We start from the raw sequence: 20,005 nt of genomic DNA, 5'->3' as shown, positions 1-20,005 counted from the left end.
ACACCCATAGACTGTATACAGGGAGACTGTCTACCATCAGGACCACAATGGAAACAAGCCTTTGGGCTTTATTGTGGTTTTTATCCCTTTGAACACTTGTCTAATGTTGTTCAATAAAGTTTTCAATCAAAAGAGGTAACACCTGAATTACACAATTAACATCTGAATTTTCCGTGCGCCTCGCCGCCGTTATTACGGTATTTCTGACAGCAGCTGCGGGCGCCTCGCCCTCCGTCATTACGGTAATCCTGACAGCGGCTGCGGGTGTCAGCTGATCCTCCTCCTTCCTTCAACTGGCGAGACTGAGGAGGAAAACCAGCTGAAGGAAAACACTGCTGGCTCGTACTATAAAAAAAAAAAAAAAAAAAACACCAAACAAACCATGGCTGCGGAGATCCACTCGAGGCCCCAGACCGCCAGACCGGTGCTTTTGAACAAGATCGAGGGGCATTCAGACGCTGTCAACGCGGCCGTGTTGATACCAAAGGAGGACGGAGTGATCACGGTCAGCGAGGACAGGTGAGTTTTAACGGTGTGTAGCCTCCACCAGCGGCTAGCGGCTAGCAGCTAGCCGGGCTCCGTCTATTTGCTGGTCATTGCACTGGTAATTCCTGGTGTAATACTTGAAATAAAACAGAGGACTAGTTAAAAAGAAAACAAAGTGTATTTTCTAGCTCTCTGGTTGATATAGTTTAGCCGTGTTATTCCATATGGAGCTAAAGGTTTTTATTAGCACAGGATAGAAATTCATCCACAATGAGACGTTTCCATTAAATATCCGCCAACAAACTAACAACTACAACAGTAAAACACGGGGAAAACAACATTGGCTATTTATCTTTTTAACGTTTTATTTCAGTGTTTGTGTTACGAAACGTTTTTATCTGATAACTATATTAGCTTAGCATCGCGTTAGCTGCAGCTCATAATAGTAAACATAAAACAACTAACGACTTGCTGCCTTCAAGTGCCCGTCGTAATTTGCAAAACATTGTTATTTATTAGAGGTTTATTTAATTTAGCGGACTTGAACTCAATTGACAATAGGACAATTGAAGCCTTTATTTATCCCCGTAGTGAAATTCAGGAGTCCAAAAACAGCAACAGTTAAAAGGGGAGAGGCAGCAGACAGTCATATAAGAACATAAATGGTTAGATAAAGCAAATTAGTTAATAAAGTTAATAAATAACTAATAACTAACTAAATATAACCATTAACTCATTCACATTAATAACAAAGGTTTTTTTTTTTAAATTCCTTAATTAATCTTATTTTCCAGTTGGATTACTCAGGGTGACACAGTTTAGCTTCGCTTGTTTTGACGCTTTTTAAATCAGCTGTGTGTTTCCCCTGAACGTCACATCTATCCAGACAAGCTTGGTGGGTGCTATAGAAATGATTATTGATGATTGATTTGAAAACAGTCTCATCATTTCAACTGAACCTAAAGGCAGCAGGACAGGTATAAATATAACTTTTTACTTGACTGATTCAAGTGTGAAGAAGCAGAAATCACCATTCAAAGATAAAGGAACTGAGGTGCTGTCAAAAAAAACTTGATGCAGTTTCTATCTCACATCTGAACCTTGGTATTTAAAAGGGAAGTTGTGGGGTGACAGTGCAGAGTCAAAAACTCAGGTTCCTTGATGAAACACGCCTTTGGTGTCGATTCTGCTCAGACTGTGTGGATATTTTACTGGAATAGAGATGAAAACTCAGTCTGATTCCTTAAAATCTGAGAAGAAATGAAAACCTCATGTGGTTCTGGAAACCACAACATGACAGTAAATATGTTTTTGCTGAGTTGACTTGTCTCTCTTGTTATTTTTTATCGGTTTTGCTTCAATAACATGTTAAACAGTATAAAAGCTGAGAGAATAATTATGTAAAAATGTTCTTTATGGTTTATACAGTAACATAAAAGAAGTAGATAAAGGTAAAAACTGTACAGTTTCGGAAGTGGTTCAGCTCTGAGTCATCACCTCTGTAATGTGGTTTCAGCAGTTACGTTTGCAGAGCGTGCGCTGCGTGGTGCGGGTGTCATTTTTAGATAATACGGAAAATGTCATGTGCTAAGAATAATTTGGCTCAATGAAACGATTTTGAAACTAATAAACGTGTAATCTGGGCTCTTTTCAGAGCACACACAATCAGGCTTTGTGTGTGTCTGTGTGTGTGTCGAGAGGGAGAATTAGGGCTGGTTTCCCAGACGAGGATTAAGTCTCAGTCCTTTTTTACTTCACTGGATATTTCCATTGATAAGTGCCAAGTCTCATTGAGTATGTATTTGTTTCCGTTTAGAGTAGATCTCTATGTATGCTAAGTTAAAGATTACAAATGCATTTGAATGTCTGTTGTTGGCGTGATAAGATGATGAGTGCTCTGAATGTGATGATCTGACGTTTTCCTGCAGGACGATCCGGGTATGGCTGAAGAGAGACAGCGGTCAGTACTGGCCGAGCATCTACCACACAGTCTCCTGTAAGTACGGCTGCTGCGCGATGGGGATGAATTATGAATGTTTGTACAGGTTTTGATACGATACAAACCTCTGTAGTGATGTCTGCCTCTCCTGCTTTTCCCCCTGTAGCTCCGTGCTCCTGCATGTCGTACCACCACGACAGCAGGCGCATCTTCATCGGCCAGGACAACGGAGCTGTCGTGGTGAGTGCAGCCAACTCAAACTAAAGTCTTCATCATTATAACCCGCCGCAGGCATCGTTCTAACAGTCTAGCCTGCATATCTGGTTCAGAACAGGCCACAATTTCAATATTTAGACTCCTTCACATGCCTGTGGGGGCCCGGATGGTTATTAGAGTTGAAACTTAATGTGTGTGTGTCTCTGTGTGTGTGTGTGTGTGTTTGCGCTCGCCTTCCAGGAGTTTCTCATCTCTGAAGATTTCAACAAGATGAACCACGTCAAAACGTATCCAGGTGAGAAAAGAAATAACTCAACTTGCACGATATAATTAAAAATGTTGAGACTCAGCAGGAGTTTAATTTCCTTGCAGAGCTAAAAACACACACCACACAACACAAATATATGAACCCAGCTTCTTGCTTCTTATTTATATCCTCTGCAAACACCATCAGTGTTGTCTGTTCTACTTGCAGCATGTATGTGTGCATTTAGATTTAAAACGTATAGAAATGTACTTTATTGTACTTTACAGTTGGAGGAATTGGACTTGGGCTCTACAAATCCAGACCAGACACAAATAGGGGCACAGTTTAGAAAAAAAAGCATTAAAAAAGACATTAAAAAGCACAGAGTATAAGAGTAAACCATGTTCCTGCCGCAAATGAAAAAGGAAAATACACACCCTGAAGCATCAAGTGATTGTGTATTTATATTACAGCTCCAATCTCTTCTTATTTTAGGCTGCTGTTTAAAACACCAGCCGATACAGGCTCAAAGGAGCTGCTGGTGTTTTTCTTTAAAACCAATCAACCTCCTTATTCTATTACCGAGTTAGTTGATAATTAGAAGTTTATGCCTCTCTATATAATCATCATTAAATTCACATTTAATCTAATATACACAAATCAACTTAGAGTGTATCAACCCACTGTGTGTTCTGGCTTGTGATGATTTGCCTTTGCGTCTCCTCCCTGGAGGTCTGATGTCTGTGTAAACAAACACAGTTGATGTTTACATGAAGTGTTAACTCACTGTGTGTATCCTTGACTATTAGACTGCCTATTTTTTATTTTTTTTTTACTTGTTTTTATTGAACAAGGAAAAAGCTGCAGCCCTTATAAAGCCGTTACCTCCTAAATTTCCTCTCCTCTCATGCTGTCATCATTGGACGTCTCCTCCTGTGTCTGTATCAGCGTCCGTTTTCGCCTCCTCAGTGGAAAAATGGGGCCGTTTGCTTCGTCGAACAGCACATGTCACCACTGGAATGCTCCATCTGGTTTCCACCACTTTCATCGAGCAGCAACAGCAAAAAAACACGACTCACAATCTGATCAAACAGGCTTTAAGATGTGTGTGTGTGCGTGCACTTCAAAGCCAGGCAGGGGCTTAACGGTGCCATTTGCCTCTTGGCAGTTTCTCCCACAAGGAAAGTGGCCGGTGATCAGAAACAGCTACATGTGTTCGCTCAGGTTCTAAATTATTATGACAGACTGATGGAGATTATTTTTCCTCTAGTTTGGATTAATTACTGAAAAGAATCTGCGTTGCATTATCATGTAAACATGTTCAGGGTAAGTTATTAGAGTGTCTTTTGCACACACTGCACAAATTATAAAAGGAAAAAATAAGGACATCAACAGAGGAAACATGAGAGGAAAAAGAGGATAAAACTACGGTGGCCCTGAGGGGTCAACGCACTTGAACTTAAAACACCTGCAAAGACACAAACGTGCTTAAAATTCAATTTCAATTCAATTTGTCAATTTAAAAACACATGAGCTGCAAGAAAGTAACACAACAGACGTGTTTCCAGAGGAAAACCTAAAAAGTGCCGACCAATCTAGGGACTAATGCTAAGCTAACAGCACATACTTGCAATATGTGATACTGATTTTATAATAAACCAAACAAACTCAACTTTTCTTCAAACACCACGAACAACTAACTGTCTGCACAATTTCTTATAGAGGAACTATGCAAGTCCCTCTGTGTTGCTAACCCTCCTCCCGGCCATGTGCATTTCTTTCCAACGAAGCCATTGAGAAATCCATGGAGCTGTGGATAACGTTATAAATTGTATAGGATGTAATTATGTGTATATTTATAGTCTGATCTGTCATTAACAAGAGATTACGGGTTACGGGGCGTGTTTGTGTCACGGTGCTTCAGAGAAGAGAGGGGGTTTTCGGCCAAGAGAGCCTCCATTCTCCCTGTAACAAGTTACAAGTCATTTATTTAACCATCAGTATTACTCTGAAGCTGGTTAATTAAGGTAAAAATGTAGCATAGTTAAGATAAAAATCCTGCATAGTTCCTCTTTAAATCAATAATGTCCCAGCTGGATCCATCACTTTCACATCCTCTGTTGTGTTGTGAGCTTTTACAGCAAATTTGTATTTGCAGTGCACTTATGTGTTTGAGCTCTCAGGGCCACCGTAGGGCCTCAGCCTCAGAGGCCATATCCATGTTCATGGTTTGGTTGTGATGCATCCTTCCATTAGCTATACTGCTTATCATTAGAGGCACATGGGTGGGCTTGAACGCACCATACACAGGTCGCCATTCTACTACAGGGCCGACACATTGACACAAACAACCAGTCACGTCCACGTTCACACCTACGAGTCTTCAGTTAATCCGACCTGCATGAGGAGAACATACAGCAACGACCAGAGGACGAAAAAATGCTAAGAATCTGAGGCAGAGCAGCGGAAAAAATGTGATCACACAGAGCTTCATGTGGCGTAGAATATCAGACATGACTTCTCCCTGGTCGCTGTGGTTCGTCTTACAAACATCTTGTACAGTTAAAGGGATAGTTCAACATTTTGGCAAATTGGCCCATTGCCATAATCCCTACGCAACGCTACGGAGGCTCATGGGATTTCTTCATCAAACTCATCAAATACACAATCCAACAACTCCAAAACGCTCTGGTGGACAAGTTTGTTGAAAAACTGCCCCCGATGGGAATGCGCATCAGCGGTTTTGCATGAATTTACCACTAAAATCAGTCTGGTAACGTTCTGTTATTATCTTATGGCGTGGTGAATGTGCAGGTCACAACTTGTCCACCAGAGCGTTTTGGAGTTGTTGGATTGTGTATTTGATGAGTTTGATGAGGGAAACCAAGAAATCCCATTAGCCTCTGTAGCGTAGCTCTGAGCAGCTTGCGGCTCTGCTCCGTCCTTCTAAAAAGAGCTTGCACCAACAATGAAAGGTAATGAACCTACTCCTATGACTACAGGGATGGCAGTGGGCCAATTTGCCAAAATGTTGAACTATCCCTTTAAGAGACAGAGATCAGTGCTGCTTTGTTTTACCGTGACCTGCAGCTTTCTTCACTCACTGTTTGCTCCACTGGCTCCTCTTCAAGACGAAATATGTCCATCATATTTCTTTATGATGTTTAATGTGCAAACACAGCATCATGTGGTTTTCCTTAATTTTTATGGCTGAACATTGGACATTTTAAATGTCCTCCCCATCTGTTGCATATTTACCTATACAATAGTTCAGTTGGGACTTGTTTGGTTTCAGCTGAAACACACACTTGTAATTTACAGCTGCTATAATCAAGACTTTTATATTAACAGGGGAAGAAGGGATTTGTGTTTCAGCTCGGTGTGTCTTTCACTTCTTTGTTTTCTGTTTCTGTTTCCTGCATCAAGCAGCTGTTTTGTTCTTGTTTTCACTCTCTGGCCTCCAGCAGCCAGAAAATCAATTAATGCATCTTAGAATATGATTAATGAATAGATAGAATATCAGCAGGCACTCACTGTGTGTCAGAGCTGGGGTTTTTTTGGTATTGATCTTTGTGTCGTGTCAATATTTGTTGTAAACAACAAGGCAGAGCTTCCCACTGTTGGCTGTCAGACTGAAACCGCTGACAATCGACAACAAAAAGATGCCGCAGCGTTAAGAAGAGGGGCGGTGAGTGGAGAACAAACGGTCTGAAGGGATCGGTGGGTCTTAGTGTGGATTAGTGCGACACTAAGAAGAGCCGGTGATGGGATCAGAGCATATGAAGGACCAATTAGTCGTCTTAGGTGGAGCTGCTCAACCACAACGCCTCGGATGCAAAGCCCAACGGAGTAGATGTGATCTGGTTTAATGTTTATCCAACATGAGTTGTGTCTGTTAAACATGCCATCTGTCTCTGCGTGTGTGTTTTGCAGCCCACCAGAACCGTGTGTCGGATATGGTGTTCTCCCTGGAGAGCGAGTGGGTGGTGAGCACCGGCCATGACAAGAGTGTGAGCTGGATGTGCACCCAGAGCGGCAGCATGCTGGGCAGACACTACTTCACAGCCTGGGCCTCCTGCCTACAGTATCCTTCTACATCCACTCAGTGTGTGTGTGTGTGTGTGTGTGTGTGTGTGTGTGGTACCGGTCCGAAGGAGAAGCTTAGACGGTTTAAGGCCTGATTCGAGGATTGTCGTAAACAAGTTTTTTAGCCAAATAAATCCTCACGTTGTTGTGTCATCATGAGTGTTTTTACTGCTCCAGATCCAGTTGGAGTCTTCCCAGTCTCCGATCGTAAATATCAGAAATTCCAGGTTGTGCTGCCTCCGACAGAGATCTGAAATATCGCAGACCCAGATGAAATGTATAAAAAAGAAGAGCAGCTAGTTGAACTAGGTCAACAACATGAGTGGCTTTTTAACGTCTCAGGTGAGACCAGACCGAAGACATGGGCAGTGAAGTCACGTTGGATCATATGAGTTCCTGTGGTCTCCCAGGTTTTAAAAATCAATTACGTCTGGGGCGGTGCGTGGCGCAGTGGTTAAAGCAGCCGCCCCATGTAGAGCAGGCGTCCCCGGTTCAAGTCCCGCGACTGGCGGACCTTTCCTGCATGTCATTCCCCCTCTCTCTGCCTCCCCCTTTCCTGTCTATCTCACTGTGCTATCAAATAAAGGCGAAAAAGCCAAAAAATATACTTAAAAAAAAAAGAAAAATCAATTACATCTGACCACAGACTGGATGTTTGGACGGATTTTGGGCCCTGACGATTTTGGGGTGTGACCCGATTCGAGTCTTGTAAAAAATAAAAAAAACAGCGTTTGTCCAAATGATCCTCAAGATTCAAGATAGATAGATAGATAGATAGATACTTTTATTCTCATTGTCACTTTCACAACAACGAAATTGAAAGTGCATCTCCTGCAGTGCAAAAATTCATAAAAACATAAAACACACATTAACTATCCACAGCCTTACTCATCATTGAGTGCAATCAGTGCTTTAGGGTAAAAACTGTTCTTAAATCTGTTTGTAGTGGCTTTAATTGTCTTGTATCTCCTGCCAGAGGGGAGTAGCTAAAATGTATAAATCACAACTACACCGTCCTCTTAGCCAGGATTTCACCTCTTTTTTTCTATTTTCCTAAAAGATCACACCCCAGGACGGTCAGCTGACATTGATTGTCCTCCATATTTTTCTTCTGAAGTCACGTTTGATCACATGAGATCTTGTGTCTTCACTGTGAGATTGTTTCTACAAATAGCAGTAGTGAGGTCTGGCGGTCTGTTCCATTCATCTTGTGTGTGTGTGTTTGGAGGATTATAATGTTACAAATCAGTTGAAACTGTCCTCATGTCTGTGGTCTCCAATGTTTTTTAAATCATTTACCGCACACTGGAGGATTTTTTTTTCAAAGCTCGTCAGTTATTTCTCCAGGGTTTGTTGTGCCAGTGTGATTATTATTTTAAGGCTTCTGATTGAGCTGGAGCCTCCTGATCTCCTGTCATAAATATTTATGATGTTAAATTCAGTTCAAACCCTCCTCATGTCTGTGGTTTCTCACGTTTTTTTTTTTTTTTTTTTTTAAATCTGTAAACATATGAAAGTCGAACTTGTTGAAGCCCTGACTCTTCGCTCAGATACGACCACGAGACGCAGCACGCCTTCGTCGGCGACTACTCGGGACAGATCACACTGCTGAAGCTGGAGAAGCAGACGTACTCCACCATCACCACACTGAAGGGCCATGAAGGTAAAAACTCTGACACTCTGTTCTGTTCTGTTCATTTTATTTTGAAAAACTGAAACATAATCATCATAAAAGCTAAAAAATAACAAATGGCTGCTCATCTTTTGGAGAACAGAAACAGACGGAGGTTATTTTGGCTTTAAAATACAAAACCACTGTGTGTGTTTTCCTTGAAGAACCTACATAAATATTATTAGGGTGAGGTTTGATAGATCCCGACATCTTGTCTGGGCAGGAAGTGACATCACCACTGCTCCACAAACAGTTTCATTCCACGTCCATGTTGAACCGCGACTGCCATGATGATGATGATGATGATGGAAAATGTTATCTCACTCCAGAAATTCCCCGTCTCTGGGTGTTTGGGTTGAGATCTGGTAGCTCTGCCCGTTGAAGAGCTCGTCATGTTGTGGAAACTCGTGCTCATCCTGTTTCATCGAGGGACGAATGTATGAGTCAGTCTGTGAGGATTTTTACTCACTGGTCGGGAGACAAACACTCGTCTGTCTTCTTCTTCTTTTTCTCTTCTGGTGTTTATCACACAGGAGCTGAGTGAGGGAGGAAGGGAGGATTTTATCTGACCTGATGATTACAACCACATCTCTCGTACATTATCTGGACCAGTCAGTGTGGCTTTTGTCTTTGCGAAATTTAGGAAATTTACAACCATCACAGGTTTAAAAAAAAAAGTATTATATTAATTCCTTTTCTGTCTCTTTGATCTGTAAATGAGCCTCTGTGCTCATGGTAATTGGACCAATAATGCATATTAATGAGCGCAAGGTGGAGTTCCCTTCAAATGTTCAATGCAAATGAGGATGAAAATAGAGTGAGAGAAACTCTTTTAACACCTGCTTTTGTTTTGTTTTGTTATAATATACATTTAAACAGCTATATAAGATAAGGTACAATAGAACTTTTTAAAAGAAGAACAAAGACAAAAGGGAACAATATAAAGCTAAAATAAGTGAAATATAAAATGAATATTTGTACGATTTTAAAATATATAAGTGTACTGAGCTGTAAACCAGAGATACAGATGTTTAAGTGAGGATGAAAGTGTTAACAGGTCTTGCTGCATAGTTAATGTTAGCAGCTGTTTACCAGTCTATACTTATGCCACACTCACAATACAATATTATTGTTATTATATTATAATTTTAAGCATCTTGCAATATTATACTGTAACCTGTTGCGATTTATTACTTTAAAAAAAAATGACTTATTACTTTGTCAGCAACTGTTATTATCTAATATAATAATGTTTTCAGTCGTCACATCTCACTTAAATTATTTGTATTTCTTACAAAGAGAGATTGTCAATCACAGAGACTCAACAACATCATAAAAACTATTTTTCCAGGACTAAAACATATTTTCATATTAGCAATTTCCATAATAGATAAAGACTTTGGCATCCACATATTGATACAATATTTCCACATTTCCTGTACCTTTACAGTCTATAGGAAATTCCAACACCAGGTTTTACTTTTGTTTCTATTATGTTGTTTTTTCATCAATTGTAGTTAGCATGCTAACCAACTAGCCTTATCACTTTCCGGTAGCGAATCAGTGTAGCCTCCTGAAGACGAAGCGTTTTAATAACCTCTTGTCTTGTAAAAAACAATCACCAGCACCAGCTGCTGCAGAGAAACTATATTCAGATGGAAAATCAAATGTACAAACATGAAATAAAAATGTAATATAAATGTACAGAACATAAACAACCCTCCATATTTCCTCCTTCTTTTGTTTCCTGTGAGAGAAAGTGAAGTTATAACCACTTGTTTCTGCACATCGGGCTCAAAACATCGTCAATAACTCAGCTGTGAGTGAAGCCCCCGCTGTTCAGTTTCCCCTGTGGTTTCATGCAGCTTCGGCCTAATCAGCCCTCCACCACCTGCCACAGGCTATTATTCATCATATGACCGGTCTGGAGTTCAAGAGCCGATCTCTCCCACAGCTCCTTTCCCCCCCCCCGTTACAGAAAACATGGAAAACATTACAGCTTTTCTTTTCTTTTCTTTCCAGAAAATCAATGATTGAACCAAAGAGAAGTTTAAAGCATCTTCAGTTGTCATAACTGTGGGTTAAAGGTTGTGTGGTATGAAGCCGCAGCCGCAGACGGGCGGTGGGTTTATCATGTGCCTCATGAACAGATGGTCCATCAGATGAAAACAGCTGAGTTCACTGTTGAATTAAGACCAAAGCACAAAATCTTCTTTTGCTCACCAGTGGTCCCTAGTACTCCCAGTGTAGCAGCAACCGTGATTTATCTTCCTGTAGTTGCACCATTCATCATCATCGTTATATAATATTTACAATGAGCAACACACTTCACTAGCCTGTCACATGATTTGTATTTATTCTGTTCATCTCTCAGATAAACATAGATTAAGAGGGAAATCACGAGGTCATGAGATGATGATGTGGAGAATTTAAAAGTTGCACAACATGGAAATATGCAAGAACAAATACATAAATAGCTTGTTATTTTCTAATGGTAACAAACACAGATGGCTGCAGTTACTAATGTGGTGAGCAACAAATACAGCTGCTTTAGTTTAACAAGAAGACGGCAAACATGTTTCTAGCTAGCTAAGAAGTTAGCTGCCTCCAGCAGTAATGCTAAGTTAAATATTGATATACTTAATTATATATATTAAAATAATTAATTTCGGAATCAGGGTGTGGAATTGGTTAAATTATAATTTTTTATTCTGGGAAATGTTCAAAAAGTATTCAGACCCCTTTAAATGTTGCAGTCTTTATTGTTGTGGATTTAATTTTAAATGTATAAAATTACCATTTTTGCTCAATCTGAGTTAAAACATGCTTTTAGAAATTCATCAAAACAAAATAATTTATTAACCACTTGCACACCAGGCTATTTTTTTTTGACATTTTCTGCCTGAAATGACGTGCCCAAAGTACCAGTATATCAGTAATAGCTCAACAACTGTAGGGCCTAGATAAACAATCTTGGTGTCTATGGAAAGGTAACAAATATATACATATAAATATATATACGTTTATACATTTTAGGGAGTAAGCACTAGTCTTATTTGTAAGAGGAGAATGTCGTCATGTATTTTGATATATGATATGTGGTATGAAGTTACAAGACCGCTTTTTCTAGCTCCATCTAGCGCTACTGTAGCTCTTGCTCGAGGCGTTAGTGAATAATACACAAAATAGTTTTTAATTCTTGAAATCAGACGCAACCTGTGGAGGAATATTTAATATACAGCTGTTTAGAAAAACTACAGGCTGTCTATAGTAGAATCAGACAAAAAAAATCATGGTTTCATCATCTTGTGTTTAAAGTGGTATTCAAACCGTTTGTTATACTGTTAACATACTCTTAAGACAGTGTTGTGTCTTGCAAGACTAGGCTAAAAGAAATCTTCACTGTAGCAGTTAATGAGATGTTGGTGTAATTAGATTATCATGCAGAACAACTGGAGGAAAAAAGGCTCAATAAAAGAAAAGGGCAGATTATATAGAGGTTTAGGTTCAAGTGTAGTTTGCTGTAGTTCTCCCAGCAGCCACTAGGTGGAGCCAACAGGTCACAACACTTTCCATCAATGAGCTCCTGCAGCATCAGCTCTGTTCATTTTTTTTTACAAGTATGTGTCTATTTTGTGTCTCCTCCAGGAAGTATAGGCACTCTGTGGTGGGACCCCATCCAGAGGCTGCTGTTCTCAGGGGCCTCGGACCACAGCGTCATCATGTGGGACATCGGGGGCCGCAAGGGACGGACGCTACTGTTGCAGGGACACCAGTAAGTCAGTCTGTCAGTGTTTCATCCTCTTATGGATTCGTCGTCCCACAGGTTCCTACCCACATGTCTCGTTTCCTTCGTTTCCTGTCGTCCATCTTGTCCCTCTGTGGTGTCAGAGACAGCTGCCCCCCCCCCCTCTCCACTCCCTCTGGCACCGACTCTGTTTTTATCTCGTCTTCATGCATCTTTCACCTCCTCCCGTCCACGTTAGTAAGAAGCCGGTGCACACTGATGCGTGGCAGAGCTGGACTGTGTAGATCCTGTTCCACTAAACAACAGGATTTACTGAGCTTTGTCTCTCACACACCAGTAAAACTGAGAGTGGACGTCGACATCGTCCTCCTGTTGTCTTTGTCGTCCAACATCCAGTAAATCTTGTTTTGGCTCTTTGTCTTTATCTCCTCTCCGGCCTTTGTGACGTCTCCTCGCTCCTTTTTTTAAATTATATTCATTATTCTCCTGTATTGAAATGTGCTCAATAGACCTCCTATTATGGGATTCAAAAAGCATCCGCTCATTATTAAAAGGCACAAAGGATGGAATTTCCTTTTTGATTCTTTTGCTGGTTCTCATTTTAAAGGTTTTTTTTTATTGTGTTGTTTAACGTTTTATTCATGAAGCAGGTGAACATCAAAACGAACAAGTTGTACGTTAATGTTTTTCATTGATGCCTGTTGCCGTTGGTAACAAGGTTTATGGGAGCAGTGATACTGGGCATCAGTAGTAAAACTGCAGGTTGTAAAAAAAAAAAAAGCAAAACAACAAGCTAATAGGTAAAAATCTTATTGTTAAAATGTAATTAACTTCACATCATCCTCCTTTACAAAAAGACGACTCCAACTCAAACTGCGTCTCATATCACAGTCACATCATGTTAATGCTTTTATTTACACATCGCTCAACCTTAATTTCTTCTCTTTTCTTATTTAAAATGAGTTAATAATTGGTATCAGCCTCAGTCAGTCTGAATTTAATCTGCTGTAATCGATATTATCACACTGCTTTGTCTCAGTCTGTTGAACTCTCCTCTGTGTGCAGTTGGTGTGTAACCTTGTGTGTGTGTCTCCCTCAGTGAGCGTGTCCAGGCTCTCCGTTACCTCCAGTTGACGAGGCAGCTCGTGTCGTGCTCGGCCGACGGCGGCATCGCAGTGTGGAACATGGACACACAGAGAGAGGAGGTGTGTGACGCTGACACACACATACACACACACACACACACACACACACTGTTCTAATAGACATGTTGTCTCTTCGTATCAATAAGGTTTATAAGGATTCTTTTTCTCATAAATGTCTGTGTTAACTACTATAATCTATACATCTATCAATACCAGGTATCAATAGATATGTCTGTCTATACATCTGTCAATATACCTATTCATGTATATCTATTGATACATCTATACATCTATTGACAGAGCTTTGCACCTGTCTTTACGTCCGTTGGTAAATCTGTCTATACATCTATTGGTACACCTATACATAGCTGGGGTATCTATACATTTATTGATCTGTACATCTGAAAATGTAATGATCTATACATCTATTCAACCATCAATTGATACACCTGTACTCTATCTATAAATCCATCAATCTATACATCGTACATCTATTGATACATCTACTGATTTATACATCTATTGATAAGCTACACATCGACTGATACACCTATCTATCTATCTATCTATCTATCTATCTATCTATCTATCTATCTATCTATCTATCTATCTATCTATCTATCTATCTATCTATCTATCTATCTATCTATCTATCTATCTATCTATCTAACTCTGGTGATGATGTAACTCTCTTCTAATCCTCTCTTCTCTCTCTTCTTCCTCTTGTTAATTGCTGACACTTGTTAAATCTCCTTCAGTTCGCTCACTGATGGTGTTGGTCCGTTACCATGGCAGCAGTTGTCCTTTTCTGTTGTACCTCAGTTTTATCTGTGAGGAGTTTTGTTTCTCGTCTATAATCTGCCTTTAAAAGCTTTTTCTTACACGAGTGCAGATGTTTCCTGCAGCTGTGTGTGTGACCTAATCGTCTGTGTGTGTGTGTGTGTGTGTTTCAGGCGCCTCAGTGGTTGGACAGCGACTCGTGTCAGAAGTGCGAGCAGCCGTTCTTCTGGAACATCAAGCAGATGTGGGACAACAAGACTCTGGGGCTGCGACAGGTACAAGATCACCATCACTTAAAGGGATAGTTCAACATTTTGGCAAATTGGCTCATTGCCATATTCCCTATAATTTTAGGAGTAGGTTTGTTACCTTTAATTGTCGGCGGAGCAGAGCAGTGAGCTGCTCAGAGCTACACTACAGAGGCTAATGGCATTTCTTGGTTTCCACCATCAAACTCATCAAATACACAATCCAGCAACTCCAAAACACTCTGGTGGACAAGTTGTGACCTGCACATTCACCACGCTATGAGATAATAACAGAACGTTACGAGACAGAGTTGTTTTAGAGGTAAATTCAGAGACTGCTTGCTGAAAAACTTCCCCTGACAGGAACGCGCATCAGTAGTTTTGCATTAATTTACCTCGAAAACAACTCTGTCTCGTTCTAAAAATAGCTTGCACCGACAATTAAAGGTAACAAACCTACTCCTAAAACTATAGGGAATATGGCAATGGGCCAATTTGCCAAAATGTTGAACTATCCCTTTAAAATCACCATCCTCAAAGTAAAAGCAGCCGCTGTTTCCTCGGCGACCGGTCCTCTCTGATGTATGGGTGTGTTTCCTCTGTGTGTGTGTACACAGCACCACTGCAGGAAGTGCGGTAAAGCTGTGTGTGGAAAATGCAGCTCCAAGCGCTCCACGTACCCGATCATGGGCTTCGAGTTCCCGGTGAGGGTGTGTGACGCCTGCTTCGAGACCATCAAAGAAGAAGAGTGAGTTAAACGATCTGTGCTGGGAAACATTTGGTCACGTGGTGCCGCCATTTTAACTCTGATGAAACACTCATGTCATTGTTTCTGTGTGTGTGTGTGTGTGTGTGTTTGCAGTCGAACAGCGTTGGCCACGTTCCACGAGGGGAAACACAACATCGCCCACATGGACATGGACCCGGGCCGAGGCCTGATGGTCACTTGTGGAAGCGACCGCATTGTTAAGGTAACAACAATAACCATAACAACAACAACAAACAGCTCTTTGATACCAGATAATTCATGCACTTGTGTGTTCAGGCTGCGACAAACAGAAGCTTCCACACACACACACCTCGAAACAAACATCTGCAGACCGCCTTAAAATATTTATTCACATCCAGTAGCATATGAGTCATCTATCATTCAACTCTTTTGACGATTGATTTATAATTTAAGAGAAATATTAAATGTTTTTCTAGTTTAGATGAGGAGTTACTTCCTTTTATTGATTCTGTTTGAAGAAATCCACTCAAGTTCTTACTTAAAAAAACACCTGTTACAGGTTCTATTTTCTTATATGTTATTTATAAGTCTTTATAAGTTTTATTGAGTTTTATAGCATCAACAACAAAAAAGTGGAAGTATGAAATACAAAAACATAAGAAAATAGCAGGTAGAGCAAAAAACAACCAGATAAATAGAAAACAATAGTTATGTGACAGACTATATCTCCTCTAGATAAACACACTAAATGTGACCGATTGTTCAGTAATTCTTCTAATTTAATCTTCCATCTACATTTTTTCACACATATTGTAGTTTCTGTCTGATATGACTGACCAAATGATTCAAGAAAATAATTGACAGATGGATTGATAATGAAAAAAATGCAAGAAAATTACACTATTGACCTATTTTTGGACGTTTTTATGACATTTTTGGTGACAAGGATGTAATGCCTCCCCTCTCCCATCATCATGAGAAAAAACTTTAATCTGTCAAATCTCTTTTTTTTTAAGGTGGATAAGCTTCAAAAATCAGGAGTGAACATATAATATATAACATATGATAACAAGAAACATCATATGTAATATAATTATGACAGCAAAAAATGCAAAAATATGAAATTAAAGCCGCAATAAGTAATTTTGTGGGCTCTTAGAATGAGCTGTAAATATTACCCTCATATAATACCACCTTAAAAAAGATGTGGTGGGTCTAGTAAACAGCCTTTTGATTGATTACAGTTATATCCTGTCACTTAAACTTGTTGCTACTGAAGCCGATAGAATAGAACAACAAATAAATATAAAATAGATTTGATCTGTATCGTCATTGTTACAGAAAGTAATAAAAGTTTTTATTGGCTAAAGAAAATGAGTTTGTTCCCCATGAAAAAAGAAAATCACAGAATTTTAAAAGAGTAGATTGTTATTTGTATCTCTGCTTCTTGTTAACTTTATTGTTTTTTCATTAAACTTTTGTCAGAACCCATCAGTCACTGACCTGAGAACAGCCACAGTCACTTCCTCTCCTCCTCACTCTCTCATTGGTCGCTTGTCTCCACAGATTTGGGACATGACGCAGGTGGTTGGCTGTAGCTTAGCAACAGGCTTCTCTCCACGCTGATTGGTCCGGCCCACTACACCCCCTCCCCTCCCCTTCTCCCTCCTCCTCCTCCTCCCTCCTCTTCAAGCTCCGCCCACTCTTCCAGTTCCATGGAAACCTCCCGTGTACAGTGCATCACGCCTGGATCCTCTCTGCTGCAGCCAGGCCTGTTCTGGGTGAACGTGTGTGTGTGTCTGTGTGTGTATGTTTGTGTAGTTGTTCCCCTCCACAGTTTTTGTTTCTTTTCTTTTTTTTTTGCTTCTCATTAAAAAAAAACAACTCTTTAATTTCACTAATCGTCAGTCTTACATTAAAGTGTGTGACTGATTTTTGACTTTTTGCGCTGATCTGAAACAAAACCCTAAGCACAACGGTGTGTGTGTGTGTATGTGTGTGTGTGTGTGTGTGTGTGTGCGTGCGTGCGTGCGTGCGTGCATGTGTGTGTTATAATGGTTTCCCCTATGGGAGGAAAAGGTATTGATATTGATAGTGTTTACATTCAATATTTCTGATGCTTCTTTTGACAAAACATCTTTTTTTTAAATGTTTATTATTATTATTACTGTTGTTCTTGTTGTTGTTTACCCCTGCACTGTAAAATCTGGGTTCATGAATCGACACTAGCTCCTCCTCCTCTTCCTCTTCCTCCTCCTCCTCCTCTTCCTCATTAACGTGGCCCACTAAACTGCATCTTCCTCCGTCACTGTAACCTGTACAGACACCGACCTGACCACGTGTAAATAGCTGTGCTTCATGTGTAAAGCAAATGACTCTCACTTTCTTTCTTTGTTTTATATTTTCGTTCCTCTCTTGTTCCGGTTTCGTTCCTCTCGTTCACTAGTTGGCCTTAAATCACTCTCTCAGGAGGTTTTTACATCACTCGTCGTCGTCGGCCAGTGGGCGGGGCCTCTTCATGTCCGTCATGATTGTCGCTGTTACCGCTGTAGCGTGGCGTGGCGTGGCGATCATCAATAACATCGGCCTCCTCCTTCTTATTATAACACGTGAAGGAAAATCTGCCACGGAAATTGCTGTATGTTGCCACGGTAACCTTTCTGCAGATGTTGCTATTCCCAGCCAGCAGCAGCCAGTTCCTGGAGGTGTAGCGGCAAAATTAATAGTTTAATATTTGATAACTGTGGGTTTGAATCTCCACAACTTTATTTAGAAACGGGTTGACAGAGTAAAAAAATAGCATCACGGCATTATTATCACCGTCGCCTACGTGATTTATTACCCCCCTTTTGGCGTAGGTAGATGTTTAAACACAGAGAAGGAGACTCAAACGCCTCATTGGATTTACTTTTTAAGTGTAATTTGATTAAAAATGTTTAAGTATTACATTTTTTGGGGGGTGTAGATGACGTTGAGGCCCCAGTAACCGCTGACATGTTGAATTAACCCCTCCACCACCGCTAGCGTTAACCCCACTACACCCTCCCTGCTGAATCGTGGGTCAGACCAGGGCTGCCTGTCTCTTTTTAAAGAAACAAAACACAACAGAAAAAAGCCTTAAAGAGAGATGGATTCACTCATAAAGCCTTTTTCATTCATTCACGAAGCTCCATGTCTTCCTGTCTTTTTCACTTCTTGCTTAAATGTGTGTATGTGTGTGTGTTTGTATATGTGTGGGCATCAAGGACGTAAGAAAACACTCATCACCACTGCACTGAATTGCACAACTTCTGTGTTTCTTTTGTTAATTAATGAATTAATTGATTAATTAAACATTTTTTGTTAGGGAGAGGGATAACAGCTGGATTCAATGTAGCGTCCCTGTAAATAGCGGCTAATATCTTTAGACTTTAATGCTTGCCTTATTGTCAGTGGGAGGGGAAGAAACAAAACAAAAAACAAAACAATGAGCATTATAATGTTGGGATTCCTGATTTGAAAATTGTAGTCACATTCCAGTTTTCTGATCATGTAGTGTATATTTATATTTGTAGTAAAGTATTTATCTATTATCACTGTAAATGTTGTTTATTTTTTTTCTTTCACGCCCATCTGATAGAAACAGAACGTGTTGAAAAGCTGTTTTGTTTTTTTTATACGAAGCACATGGACGGACGGAGATCGACTGGTTGACAGCCTCTGTTGCCCCCCCACCCCCACATCACCAACACCTCACTCACAGCATCACATGTTGTCACACTTGAGGTTGGACTGAAACCAGATATTGATTTTATTTTGAAATTTCCTGTTCCTTCGTGGTGGAAAAGCTAAAATAAACAGGACAGGACTGAAGATTTTGTGTAAAGCAAATGCCTTAAAAAGCTATAATAATAGTTTAAATCTTCCAAAATATATAATTAAAGATGCAATAATTAATTTCTTGGGCTACTTTTTGGCAAAAAAAAGCTGTAAACATTACACTCATGTACAGTAATACCACCTTAAAAAGATAGGTGAATCTAGCTAACAGTTGCCAACATTAGCATTAATTAGCAACTTTGATAATGGATATGTAATTAATATAATCCAACACTCACTCTGCTTCTGGTCTCTACCCACTCCAGAGGAAAACATCTGGTTTATCATCTGGTGCATATTAAACACATTCTTTTCTTCACTGTTAATATTTAAGAATTGTTTTTTTTCTTTAGATTTAAATTACTCAAAAATTGTAAAATTATAATGATAAAAGATGTTATAATACATTTTTGTCCACTTGTAGCCAGCAGAACAAGCTGTAAACACCATGTTCATGTAATACCACCTTAAAATGATGAGGTGAATCCACTAACAAGAAGCCTGTTGTATCTTTGCATTAATTAGCAGCCGTGTTTCTGGACATCTGATTAATGTAAATCCATCCCTCGCTCTCGTTTAAACTCTGTTTTGGTCTCCATCCACTCCAGAGTAAAAACATCTGGGCCTTTAGCTCCACCATGTTCAACAGCTGGCCGCTAACTCTGCCGGCAGTCTGGTGCATTGTGGGTAGTGAACAGTGAGTTTTCCTAAAACATGCCACTGTGGGAAAATCAAAACAATGATCTAAAAGAGGCTGAAAAAAAAACTTCATACATCTACATAGAGATCCACAGTTATATTATACACAGTATTTCTTGACTTTTAATATAATATAAATATATACTTTAAA

At 39.9% G+C, this 20,005-nt stretch overlaps 2 protein-coding genes across 2 annotated transcripts in view; both read left to right on the top strand.

Moving 5' to 3' along the window:
* serpine2 (serpin peptidase inhibitor, clade E (nexin, plasminogen activator inhibitor type 1), member 2) overlaps positions 1 to 20,005 on the top strand; it is a 45,742-nt gene that overhangs the window by 8,897 nt on the left and 16,840 nt on the right. The gene's annotated exons all lie outside the window — the stretch shown is intronic.
* On the top strand, positions 284 to 18,879 carry wdfy1 (WD repeat and FYVE domain containing 1). The gene is made up of 12 exons (XM_085794986.1): positions 284 to 519; positions 2,415 to 2,482; positions 2,592 to 2,665; positions 2,882 to 2,936; positions 6,822 to 6,972; positions 8,525 to 8,637; positions 12,295 to 12,421; positions 13,494 to 13,599; positions 14,493 to 14,594; positions 15,185 to 15,315; positions 15,430 to 15,538; positions 16,864 to 18,879. The coding sequence occupies exons 1-12, from the start codon at positions 383 to 385 to the stop codon at positions 16,921 to 16,923; spliced, it is 1,233 nt and encodes a 410-aa protein (XP_085651112.1). The 5' UTR covers positions 284 to 382; the 3' UTR covers positions 16,924 to 18,879.

The sequence above is a fragment of the Trachurus japonicus genome, chromosome 13 (genome assembly GCF_045865225.1).
Source record: "Trachurus japonicus isolate A0001 chromosome 13, Traja_1.0".
Classification (NCBI taxonomy): domain Eukaryota; kingdom Metazoa; phylum Chordata; class Actinopteri; order Carangiformes; family Carangidae; genus Trachurus; species Trachurus japonicus.
Note: the sequence above shows the minus strand (reverse complement) of the source record. Positions and strands in the feature narration are given on the sequence as shown.

Bases quoted from the DNA above. Each gene is read 5' to 3' on its own strand.
- wdfy1 (XM_085794986.1), top strand. From the start codon at position 383: ATGGCTGCGGAGATCCACTCGAGGCCCCAGACCGCCAGACCGGTGCTT. The intron at 520-2,414 runs GTGAGTTTTAAC...GTTTTCCTGCAG, and splicing joins ATCACGGTCAGCGAGGACAG to GACGATCCGGGTATGGCTGA. The intron at 8,638-12,294 runs GTAAAAACTCTG...TGTCTCCTCCAG, and splicing joins CACACTGAAGGGCCATGAAG to GAAGTATAGGCACTCTGTGG.